We start from the raw sequence: 12858 nt of genomic DNA, 5'->3' as shown, positions 1-12858 counted from the left end.
GAACTGGTATTTCCCTGACTTGTCTGTGAAATGATCAACTACTGCCACTACGTTAAAGGACCTAAAATGAAGCTACTGAAATGTGAGGTTGCTGCTCTTGACTAAGCCTTCTGCTTCCCCAAACATTTATCGTCAAAGATGCTTTTATACTTGAGATTTGGAACTAAGGCTGCAATTGCTCTCTCAGCTACTATTTGTAGTGCCTCACCTAACTTAACAGGAAGCATAATGGATCTTAGAGCTTCATTTTTGTATGGACACTGTAGGTATTTTAATACCCTCAGAATGATGAGACAGTTACCCAGCATTAAAACTTGACAGCAACCTGGGCTTACATTTTTTGCATCACTTGCACATAGGTTCTTTAGGCTTTAGGATATCTACTAACATAGCAGGAGTTTTCTTAAAAAAAATGTTTTACATTAATTATGCATGCTATTTATTATTGGCTGTTCCTCTCTTCAGCACAACCTCTTGGTAACTTGTCTACTGCAAAGTATATTCCTCTGCAAGCAGGCAGCTAACCTCAGTGACATTGTCCCAGGCATCAAATATTAAACCAAGGAAAGAAATACTTTCAACTGCCTTTAAATGTTAGTTTTTTTGAAACCTGGATTAAAAGTACCATACCACAAGAATCAGTTTGTTTCCCTGGGCTATGAGGCTTCTTGATAACACAGTTTAGATGGGGATCCTTTTGTTTCCCTATGTTTTCTGAAGCTGCAAGCATGTGTCATTTGCCATTTCAGCACATAAACCAGAAGAAATTAAGACTTTTTGGAATAACTTGTCAGAGAAAAAGACCAGACTGTTGCCTGAAAGTGTGTGGGAGAGGAGAATCACCAGCAGCAAAAAACAAATGCCAAGGCTAACTAGAAAAGGAAAGCATGTTGCCTTTCCCCCCACATTGAAACACAGCTCCAGGTTGCCCACCTAATGCTAGCTTTATTCTGATGTAATCAACGCTGTTTTGACAAGACTACATTTGGCCTGTAGCATAAAATGATTTAGCAGGGCAATCATTCTTTAGATCAAAATGGTTCTAACATTTCAAGTACCTCTAAGAAACTAATACTGCCACTTCCTTTCCTTATTAACCACAGACCACTCTCTATTGGTTTTCTACATGATAGCATTCTCCCCTGAGTTTTTGAAAGGCATGTGCCAAAACATGCATGGGGCTCTGCACTCTGCTATGCAGCAGGCAGTGAACGCATGTCAGGACAAGGACACGAAGTCTTGGCTCAGCATCCACTGCCACTGCACAGCTGACTGGCTTCCAAAGCATTGCAAGAGCAGCACCCTTCAACAAATGTGCCTTAATCTGTTACATGTCCACAGCCAAGATACAGCTCACAGCTCTGATTACCACTTCTCTGACTAGATATAGGAGAGGTAGACACAAAATAAAGGAAAGTGGCAAGAACTACGGGGCATGTGAAACAATTTACATATGAGAATAGACTACACAGATGAGGACTGAGATTGACTATGGAAAGTTACAGTTGAATAGTGGTTCTTAGTTTCCTCCCCATCATATATCCCCTTGTACAGTGGCTTTCAAATTGGAATGATATTCCTGAAGAATTTACTTTAGGTCGCGTTAGTGTGTGGAGAATGGTGACCTGGCTGATAGAGTCCACTTGCACTTCCAAGAGTCTTTTGACAAAGTTTTGTATACATTTTTTTAAAGGAAACTAAGCAGGAAGGGGATAAGAAAAAAGGTAGTGGCATGGAGATGTATTTAAAAGATAGGACAGTGAGGGCAACAATAAATGGGCATCTCTCAGAACAGAAGGTTACAAGTGCAGGGACCTGAGCTGTTGAAAATTATCTGGAAAAAGATATGAGTTATGAAGTTGAAAAATTTTGCTGATGATTACCCGGAAGTGGGGAGGACAAGGAAAGCAGATAGTGAAGAGTTGTGGAAAAATGGTTGACTGACTGGGCAATGAGATAGGAAGTGAAATTCAAGTTATGTAAAGGGGGTGGTAAACATGAGGAAAAAAATCAATGTATAAAACAATGGCCCCTGAGCTGGCCATTACTACAGATGGCCAAGATCTAGGGTTACAACAGATGAAAACATTGGCTAAAGCAAATTGTATGTCAGAGATTTTTAGGAAAGCAGCAGAAAAAGACATGTGGATCCAAAAGTCACAGAGTTGACTCTGCATGAGCATCTGGTCCCCTCTTCTTAGTAACAAGACAGTCAGACTGGACGAGTCAGGGAAAAGCAACAAAGGTGATCAAAGGTCAATGCCTGCTATTGGAGGAACTAAGCAGGACAGGACTCCATGGCCTGGGATGGAGATAATTTAGGGGAGGAGGTGATGCACATCTACAAAACGCTAGGCACCATGTAAAAGAGTGGGTAGGACCGATAATTTACTGTTGACTGCAAGGAATCAAAGTTACTGGGAACCTGGTGTTTCACCCTCCTTGGTATGCCTCTCCACTCCAGTGTTTCATGCAAGCAAAAAGCTGACACACTGAACTTTGGCAAAAAGTATTGGCTGCTTCAAGTTGGCATGAATTCAAGAGAAGCCAGAAAAAAGTTCAGAACACAGATCTATTTGGCTTAGTAAATAGAGAGAAAACACATAGCTCAGGAAGTCCCCCAAAGTAAGTATAGTTGGAGCCCAGGATCATTATTCAGGGGAAGTGCTTGTTCTTCCTGACCTATAACCACTGTGGGGGAAAAAAAAAAACCAAACTTGGGGAAGGGCAATCTTTGTTCTGTCCTCACACAGCCACTCTTCTATGCTTACATTATAAAAATCCATTCTAATACAGGCACTTAATGCTACAGTGTGGGGGGGAGTTTGCATGTGTCTGTCCAGTAGTGTTGAAAAGTGTATCTTCATCATATAGGTCAGTCTGAGAGTCTCCATGGAACAGTTAAACCCACTGAGCACTGTGATTGATCCAATACAGCAACACTTGGTTTGACAGTTTCAACTTCTGCTTTCGTATTCATTTCCTTATTTCTTGAATGGTCTGGTAACTGACAACAGTGCATGTCAGGATGATTCCTCTTCTATACAATTTCAATATCTGCAAATTGCTTTTAAGGTAACTTGTTTTCCTTAAGTCTTCTAGGCAAGAATCTGATTTCCCCATGACTTACATGCATAATATTTTCCATTTTACTCCCTTTCACTTTCTTTTTCCTATAGAAGAGTTACTGAGCCAAAGTAAATTTCTTGCTGGTCTAACTTCAGACTTTGACTCATACACACTGAAGCAGACAACAGCTGCAACAGCTTAGGGCAGCACTGCTCCCAGCGGTCTGTCCCTGCTAGAGGTGCTCCCTATGGTGACAAATGGGAACATATGAGTCTTGCCCTGCAGCAGCAATTCCCAATCTGGTGTATCATCTTACACTGCTACTCCAGAATCTGGGCTCAGCATGTTTATTAACCAAATAGCTCTTTAAGAAGCATTAGGGTGGGGCGTGACAAGGCTTCTACAAAGAGTATATGGCAGATGCACACTCTTTGTGCAGAGGCCTGTGCATCATTTGACAGTGACGCAGAAGACGTTTTCTTATTCAGGCCACGTTCTTTTAATATCAAAGTCCAAAGCCAGCTATGAGGTAAGCTGATCAAATCAAGAAATTGTGTAGCTAAGAGAGAAACCCACCCATTACCATACCCACAAAAAGGGTTAACAGCTCTCAAGCACAAAAATAATCCTGCTCAACTTCATGGTAAAAATCATGCATGTTAAAAGGCAGACAGTAATTTTATCCCACTAGGTCCTGGCTTGTAGACACATAGTGCTCCCAAAGGTTTTTGGGTAGGTGTTCTGCCTTGCCAACTGCCTGGGTGGGATATGCCAGAGGGGATGCACCCAGCCCTCCAGATACAAACAGCAATACTGACCAGTGTGAAGGGGCAGGTAACAGATAGGAATCCTTGTTGTTTCTACTTAGGAAAGCAAGAAGTGGAACTATTTTATTTTAGGAAACTGCATACTTTACAAATATGAGCTTCATGCTATACAGGCAGGCAATGCATGTGCATACTGCTATATGAAATTTGTATTTAGGGTTTTTTTTCCCTTTTCTGGTATCTGTCATAGCTTTAATATTGCTTTGTAAATATGTGGAAAAGCCGAAGGCTGTCACCGAGACTTTTCAGCTAAGTCACTCTGCAACTCTGCATCCTTATGCATGATTCACGATTTGGCTTTGTAGCTCAAAGGCACAAATGTCAAGCTCATTTAAAAGAACATGATTGTCCATAACAATTCCATAATATTCCCTGGCACATAAAATGAAGGGGCAGCTGGTACACAAAGTGTTAAAATAAACCTGGCAATGTATTTTACTGTTTCATAATAAGTAATGCAATAAACTGCAATTACTGCTTGTGTTAACTTGCAGGCAGGATGTTACTGTTTATATGAGCAAGAATAACTCTTCACAGAGATTTACACCCATCGTTCAACAGAATTCCTCAGGAATCAATGAAGATAAATACTATATTGTCAGTTAAGCTCTCAGCTGTAGTAATCAAGATACTTACAATACGTTCAAATCGGGACATTAACATTCAGATAGCGAGGTAAGGCACCAACAAGAATGAAGAAAAGAAAATCTTCTCTCTGTAGTCTTGTAGCTGAACATTACTTGAAATACCACTCAGGAGAGCAGTTTATGGGTTCTTCCTTCCAAAGACTCTTCAGACGCTGGGCCCAGGCATTCAGCATCTCTTTCCTCTTCTCCTCAGAGACATACTCCGGAGCAAAGCAGATGTGAGGTGCAAGGACTTTGACTCCACAAAAGTGCATGATTCCATGCTGGACTCAAAGCAAAGAAAGAGATGCCTCAGGAAATTGTCTTTCACTTTCAGTTCAAGAATGTCGAAGATTTAAATCTAAAACTGTTTCTCTGACCCAATATAAGACACGTTTTCTAAAGCTGTGTGTTTATTAAGAGAAAGGAAATAAATTGCAAAAGTTCATTACCTGTCCTGGTCACTATTGATGGCTAGGTATTTGGCAGAATGATATACAATACACTGAAAAATAAGGTTAACTTCATTTACTCTGCTCTGTAGATTTTTTTTTTAAGTGCTATTAAACCAATAGAACTGTTCTCTTTGCCTGATACATGCTATTAAATTTGCAAGGATCAGAGACAGCCTAAAGTTCATTGTAATATTTGGATTTCCACAGATTGTTCCTGAGCCACAGTGTATGTCTCATCTCCTTTTAAGTATTTTTTTTTTTTAACCTTTTGCTTCTGGCTTAGCCAAACAATCCTGAATGAAGACCAATGCTTTTCAAACAATCTCAACTTGCTATTCTCCCTGTATTTCTGAATTCACAGCTACATTTCACATTCTTTGTTGTATTAACTCTGCAGCTAGATAGCCTCATGAGGGCAGACAGTGAGTAATCATGATGGGTAGAAAAACAAAGAATTTAAGTACATCCATTGTATTTTATCAAGAAGTAGGTGGCACAATTTGCCTTACCTTACAGGAAATCCAGAGAAACTTAAAAGGTTGACAGTGTAAGCTTTTGCCAGATTCCAATCTGGAGGAAGGGGCACAAAACTTTGAAACTCTGGGAACGTTTAATGTAGTCTCAAGATTTTAGGGCCCAATTTATAACCTGCAGGTGCTTGAAACTGACAACTTAACTATATATAATTACATTGTATTTAATACAAAAGAAATAATAATAGAACTATTAAAATAATCAGGATAATAAAAATCATGCTAACAACCAAATATTCACATACCTGCATGGGCCACAGGAGATAGCGAATATCACCGCTGATACCTCCTTTTGCGTACATCTCTTTGCTTGCTCCAGTGGTAAAAGAAAAAAGGGCTAGTTTATCCTAGAATTAAGAAAGCAGCACTTGAGTTAGGCATGTTTAAAACAGAGTGACTGAATAGTTCAAGAGATACTCAGGGGAACCTAGACAACATAAATTTCTGGAGGAGGTGGTGTCCTCTTCTTGCCCACACCTTATGTGTAGGGGCAGCTCTGAGGCAAAGATTTACAACACACTAGACCGTGGACTGTTTTTGGGTTTTGGGCAGACTGGTTAAAAAGGAAACATTATATGTATGATATCCTTGCATTAAGCAAGGCTGACCTTTGTTCTCCCCTATGCAGTGTTTGGAAAACTATGGCTGGAAAGTGCACTGTTACTGAGAATATTTTTATTCCTGTCTGTCCTCAGTGCAGAAATTCAATGCTACAGTCCTCTTCAAACTGGAGCTTGCCTGTCTCTTGCCAAGGAATAATTATTCCCCAGGTGTTCTAAACCCCTGTATTTTTTCTGCTTCTGTAACTATGGTATTAGCCATGGCCTTGCAGGAAGGAACGTCTCTGTGCTAGGACACTGGCAAAGCCCTGTGTAAGCTGCCAATCCATGGAGATATGTCCCCATGCAGAGATGTCCCAGTGGAGAGTTGGCAGCAGAGACTTGTCCTAGACCCTGGGCTTGTGCTCAGCTTCTGTCCTCTCAGTTTTAGATTCCATAATTGAAATAACATTTTTCCAGTGCAGTATCCAAATTGCCTTGAGCCTGCACTCATCATGCAGCTATGATCATTGGAGATTACTCCTATTCATCTCAGTGAGGCAGACATTCTGAAGTTTAAGCAATCTGGAATGTTTGGAATTGTTAAGGTGATCAGAAATGACAGAGATCAATATGGAGTGAACATAAATGTGAAACTAAAATTGATTGTTTCTGGATGCTGCAGTTGTTACCAAGTAAGGTTCATCAGACAGTGGGTCAAAGCTTTCCAGGGATATTCCCAGTGCCACAGAGAATTAGAGATTTATGAATTGTCACCTAGACATACTGATGTTTCCTAAATTTGAAGCTACAGAGAAGAAAAAATTGAAATGAGATAACTGGGGGCTTGTGCACTGGGTATTTCTGGTTTCTGATGAAGTTTTATAGTTTCATTCCAATCTTTGACATCTAATTCCAGAACAGGATCTTGTCACCTATTCTAGTATGTCACTCATTACAGATTTGTGCAGTCCTACAGTGGCAGGAAGAATGACAGACTAGAGTTTTAGGAAATGGATTGACTTGAACTGTTTGCAAACTGTATGCCATCCCAATACATTCTGATATGCTTGACAGATTACAAAGCCCATTCTGTAGGCCCACTAAAAGTCTCTAGGAACCACTGCATTCCCCTTATTGTACTACCTTTCAGAAAGTTTTAACAGGCTAGAAAGTTACCCAACACGTTACCAATGCATTATTTCAGGAGAGCATAAAGTGAGAGCTTTAAACAAATACAATGGAAAAGAAAGACCAATACCTCTGAGAGTATTGTGCAAATCTTGGTCTTAATAGAACAATCTCAAAAAACATACCTTGAGCAAACCGGAATCGTAACAGTTTGGAAATTCATGAGCAAATCCTTGGACCAAGACTCTGTCCATCCAGCCCTTCATGATTGCTGGCATGCTGAACCAATACAAGGGAAACTAGCAAAAAGTAGATTTCCTTGTTAGCACAGAGAGTCCAGGCCATCCTTAGGCCTGGTCTACAGGCCAAATCCTATTATCTTAATCTGTTCAGATTTCATACATGCCTTCTTCCAGCTCTCTCTTGAGGGAGAAAGTAACTATGCTTGGGAAAAATGACTGAAGTGCTTTCTGTTTGTAGTAGTCTCAGGTACATACCTGAGCATCTATAGCACACTAACACCATGGTGTATGTTAAGGCTTCCACACAAATTAAGGTTGCAATATGATGAAGCAGGAAGGTGCCATTTAACTCAAACTTAAGCCTGTACAGAATTGCGTCTCCTATTGCTGAAATGTAAAAGAAACATAAGATCTAATGAATGTTGTAAAAATGAACACAGAGAACCTAATTACCAGGACTGACAATGTGGAAACTAGGCAATCACCACTATTTCTAGAAGTAATGAGCTTAGTCTGTAGTAAATTTTAAATTACTTCATGGTGTCTTTCAGAGGCTTTTTCCTTCTTTTTTTCTACACCAGAACATATTAAACTCATCCTAGCATCTTCCTGCAGACAGAAAGTTAAAAGCAACCACTTCCTTCAGGGGGATGTTTTATTATACTTATCTTAGAAGCAATACTGCAAAAATGAGAAATGCTTAATTGAGATATGGTCACACACTAAATTTAATCTAGAGTCAGACATCAGAATATATATAGGCTACATCTAGGGCCAAGGGTCACAAAAACAAATGTAGGGCTAAGATTGCCTTACATGCTACTTCTCAGACTTGTAGACAGGGAGGACAGGGCTGGCACAGTGGAAACTGGAGAGGCAGTGTAATGATCCATTAGCAATTCCAGATAGTGCTTCTGCAACTTGGCAATAAATGAGGACAGTCTGGTCAAGGAAGTCCAAATTCCCTGAGCCTGCTGGCTGCTCCCAGCTGCTCCCCAAGAAATTCAGCCTTGCATTGCTTTCTGCCAGCCTTCTTGACATCTGCGGTCACGTACGTCTCCGGGCGTTCAGATAGGAAGTTTGGCCTAGTGTTGGTGAATTACTGCATTTGCTGTTGTTTCAACTTGGATAATTGTGCTACTGAATTACTGGATTTGCTGCTGTAATGACTCAGATAGTTGTACTGCTGATTTTTACTTGTTACTGTACCACTATTTAGAGATAAAAGGTACACTTCAAAAGCTGTAGGTCTGGTGTTTGTTACTGTTTCCCAAACTTCAACTTGGCAGGGCTGCCTTAAGCCCTTACACACATTTCTGTGAGCAGATCTGTGTTTGCTTTGCATGAACTCCAAGACAAAAGGACAGTACCAGACTGCCTGATAGCATGGCATGGTTCTTGTATTGAGAATTATGGTATTATTTTGCACTTAATACTTTCTGGTGTGAGTTGCTCAATGCAATTGATTCAGAGTGCAGACAGTGTGAGGACTAGTTTTCACAAAACCTATGCCATCAGACTGCTTCTGAATGTCAACTTTTAAGTGAAGCACTGCTGTGAATTTTACTCAGGTATTTAAGGGTTCTAATTTCAGATGCCTTCCTGCTCTCAAAAAATCCCAGTGTGGAGCCATTATTTGTGTGAAAATCTCATTATCTGTGCTAGCACAAAAAAGGCTCACACATGACTTGGTACTTGTGATACTTTCTAAAGCCCACATCATACCAGGAAAACACAACACCTTGAATTTACTCCACTGGATACAAACTATTTTATATTGGTTGCAGAGCTAGCACCTCTTTTTACTCTGGCTAGATTCAATGTTCCTAATGAAATCTATAATCTTCTCACTACTACTTTGCTTTTGCTCAGCCCCATATATCATAACTTAAGTATATTTTAATACAATCTAAAATAATGACCTGAAAAATTAGTAAGTCTGCTTCCTGCACCTTCTTTTGCTCTTCAATCACATCATCAGACAAACGTCCACTCTTGTAAGCTTCCCAAGCCTCCATGCCATAATTAAACTCTTCTGAGTTGTGCAAGCAACCTGTGGGTAGAAGTGAACAGTCATTCCTAGCCCTGTTTCTAGCATTGGAGCCAAATAAGAACTAAATACATGTTGCAATCTACAGTTCTCAATTGAGTTACTGCTTTCGAGTCCCCCACCCTGCTTCCTGCTTTGTTTTGGTTTTTTTTGGGGGTGGGTATTTAGCATCATCACAGCTGACAGTGATTTGATTTTAAATTGGAGAGGAATTTAATACCTCAGAGTACTAAAACCTTTCACTTTTCTGTAGCAATATGTGAAGTGCAATTAAAAGATCTAAGCTTGGCTTGAGACTCTGGTGATGCAGATAGTTGATTTAAGACATATTAAGATAATTTTGCCAATTGCTCTGTCTCTGCATTAGGGATTGCAGAAACCACCACACAGTCACAAGCACAATGTAGCTGCTCTTCAGACTCTGTAACTGGGAAATGAAGCAGGGGCTGGGGAGCCAGTACTAGGCCAGCTCTGCTGATTCCACTATAGTTGGGCAAGCTGATTCAAGTATGTCTGAATCAGACATATGCATTCATTCTGCTAATTCAACTAGTAGATAATCAATTGCTAGCAGAAGAGGGAGGCAGTAGCTTCATAAACGGAACTCTAGCAAGTCAAAGAACAGTATCTGAGAGCATTTATCACCCTCAAGAAGCTGGTTTCAGAGACTGACTGTGGACACATGCTGATCCATTTCTGCCTCTCAGTAAAGTCACTATAAGCCAAGGTTCATATGCAGGAGTGGACATTTAGAAATGCTTGGGTCAGGTCATTAATAAGTTTCTTCTTGTTGTTGCCAGTGCTTACATTAGACCTGTGCTGTTTCTTTTTGATTCTTGTTTTAAATTGAAGAGTCACAGGTTATGTTATGGCTTTGTGCTTCCTAACCTGGAAAACTACGGGGGCTAAATGTGAGCAAGACCACAATGATATATCACTTAAATGTAACAAGAGCATCACTTTTTCTCAATCTTAAGTGCATCATCTAGTCACTTTTAGTAATCCTATACTACCAAGGTAGCCAGGAGATGTCAAGACAACTCAAAAGTCCAAGTGCTTGTTTGGAGTTAACTTGCAGAAAGCATCTGTAATCTTGTTTGTTAAGAGAAGGTTGCTCTTGGAACATCTTTGCAGTTGATTTCAAGTACTGTAAAAATATTTTCCTTCTTTTGCTTTAGTCTAAAGGCTAAATGCTCTTTTAAAAATCTGTACTATAGAGATAATTAATTTTTCTGACTCAGGGGCCATTTCTAGTGATAAGATTTATTTAAATGATACTTACTGGGTTCCTACACTGACATTTCTTAGTTAATGCTAACAGAAAATAAAAAGCTGGATCTTGTCAACAAAGTAACAGCAACTATTTTTCAGAGTGCATTTAACGTTCTGGGTAGGATAGACAAACTGAAAGTTTGACTCATTAGTGTTGATAACGTGTATTTTAGCTAGTCTCACCAACAATGTCATTTCTTGTTGCTCTTGGTTCAAACTGCATTGCATATAAATCAGACACTGTGACACTGCAGCCCTGCTTGCTCAACTCCTCCACAGCAACCTTTTTCAAAGATCCATTCATGGACTTGGGCTCTTGATGTGCATAGATTATCAGGACTTTTCTCCCTGGAGGCAGAAAGAAAACAAAAAATACATGTCATCCAGAACTTTTGTGCTCTAGTGGGCTTTCCTAGGTGGAACTCAGTGGACAGTGGGTGCCTTTCCATAGCAGGTCACACCACTCTACATCAGCACAACCCAGTCTCTCCTCTTGAGTCAGCATTTGTGTTCATCTCACTCCACTGCTCCCCCCTAGAAAACTCGCCAGCAACAGAAAAACAAAAAGGTTGTCTGCTGGTTTAACCCCCTAGGCTGGATCAGATAAGCTACAGTGCAAATGTGACAAGCAGGCTGGGATAAAAGCAGTGCCAGCTTAGATTCTCTCAAGCTGTTGTGGAAACAAGTTCTGAGAGAGCTCAGAGCATCCTCCTGCAATGTGGGATGCCCTCATCTTTCAGTTCCACGCTGTGCAAGTGGTATCGGGGTAAATGTTTAAGATGACCATACCACCTCAGCATCATCACAGTGATAGAAAGCAACACTTTTTTTCTTAGATGTGAAAGCGAGCTCTCTAGTGTATCTAAGCTGCTGACAAGGCAGATTCAAGGTAAGCTGTGGCAAGATGGATACGTTGGGATGGGGCTTCTTAAGCTGATGTAGCAAGGCCTATCAGTGCTTACAGAGCAAGCACAGCACTGCTTACACAGTACATAGACTACTCCATTTTAATCATTCTCTAAAAAAATTAGAGAATTTTTTAGATTTAGATCACTGAACACAAGGAAAAGTGAAATACTTTTATGTGATAGTAGTTATTTATACATAAACAGAGAAGGACATTTCCAGGGATTATTTAAAATGACTGGATCTGCAAAGCATACAGGTTTTGGTTCGTAACTGCCAATACAAAAACTCAGGCATTTCTTGAGTTCCCTTTCTCCAGAGGACATAGAAGCTATACAGCCCCGAGCACCATGAGGGTGACAGGTGAGCCTAAGGTGACAGAGATAATTATTAGAGCTTGAGCCAAAGACTTGAAGAAACAATACCTCATTTTCAACCTAAATTATAAGGGGTGATTATTTCTCCAGTGTGCAGCGTCCACGAGACAATAGTTTTGCCAAAAGATTTACAATCTGTGTAACAGTCAGGTGCTCTAATGAATTTAACACATGTATAAACTATTTAAAACCCTGCCCTATAACTTATTCTGGAATATCAAAAGGAGTCACCTCTCCACTGTTTTACTCTCAGCATGTAGGCAAATCAGTGGCTGGAGATGACACAAGATCAAGGATGCTGTGATTAATTCTGCAAAGCTGCCAGTTGGGTTCCACTTCAGTGAAGCCGAGGGCACCCGGCCACGGTCCTTGCAAAGACTGGCGTTTTCAAAGGCACTTTAAATTACTTTTTAAAGTAATTTCAGTCATTTGCAAAGGTCACACCTCGGTACCCCAGCTAAACATTACAGACAGGCCACATACCAGCGTGCCCAGGCCTGAAGGGAGCAGCATGTCTTAATTCTGAAACACCCTCTTTAACGCCTTGTTCTGGTTTCTGGAATGATAGCTGCAGTCTTTTCTTTTTTTTGGTAGCAAAAGCATCCGGTTCGTCTTCCATCGGCACTAGTTCTTACCTGCCATGTTAGGGGAGCGCTCAGCAGCTGCTCCCTGGAGAGCCCGGGAACGCAAAGGACGGCCCTGCGCCTGTGGGAAGCACCGGGGGAAGGCGTCAGGAGCCGAGCGGTGCCCGGGCCGTGCGGGAACGCGCTGGGCAGCGTTGGCAGGACAAGCACACACACACAGACACACACACAGACACAGGCCCCGCCA

At 40.8% G+C, this 12858-nt stretch overlaps 1 protein-coding gene across 1 annotated transcript; it reads right to left on the bottom strand.

Moving 5' to 3' along the window:
- Positions 1 to 4471: 4471 nt before the first annotated feature.
- On the bottom strand, positions 4472 to 11086 carry NQO2 (NAD(P)H dehydrogenase, quinone 2). Its single transcript, XM_010000910.1, has 5 exons — positions 10928 to 11086; positions 9345 to 9475; positions 7366 to 7479; positions 5756 to 5857; positions 4472 to 4806 (listed from the first exon to the last, which is right to left on the bottom strand). Exons 1-5 carry the CDS (start codon positions 11046 to 11048, stop codon positions 4633 to 4635), a joined length of 642 nt encoding a protein of 213 aa, XP_009999212.1. The 5' UTR covers positions 11049 to 11086; the 3' UTR covers positions 4472 to 4632.
- Positions 11087 to 12858: the final 1772 nt, after the last annotated feature.

This window comes from Chaetura pelagica, unplaced genomic scaffold, assembly GCF_000747805.2.
Source record: "Chaetura pelagica isolate M959 unplaced genomic scaffold, ChaPel_1.0 scaffold104, whole genome shotgun sequence".
NCBI lineage: Eukaryota > Metazoa > Chordata > Aves > Apodiformes > Apodidae > Chaetura > Chaetura pelagica.
Note: the sequence above shows the minus strand (reverse complement) of the source record. Positions and strands in the feature narration are given on the sequence as shown.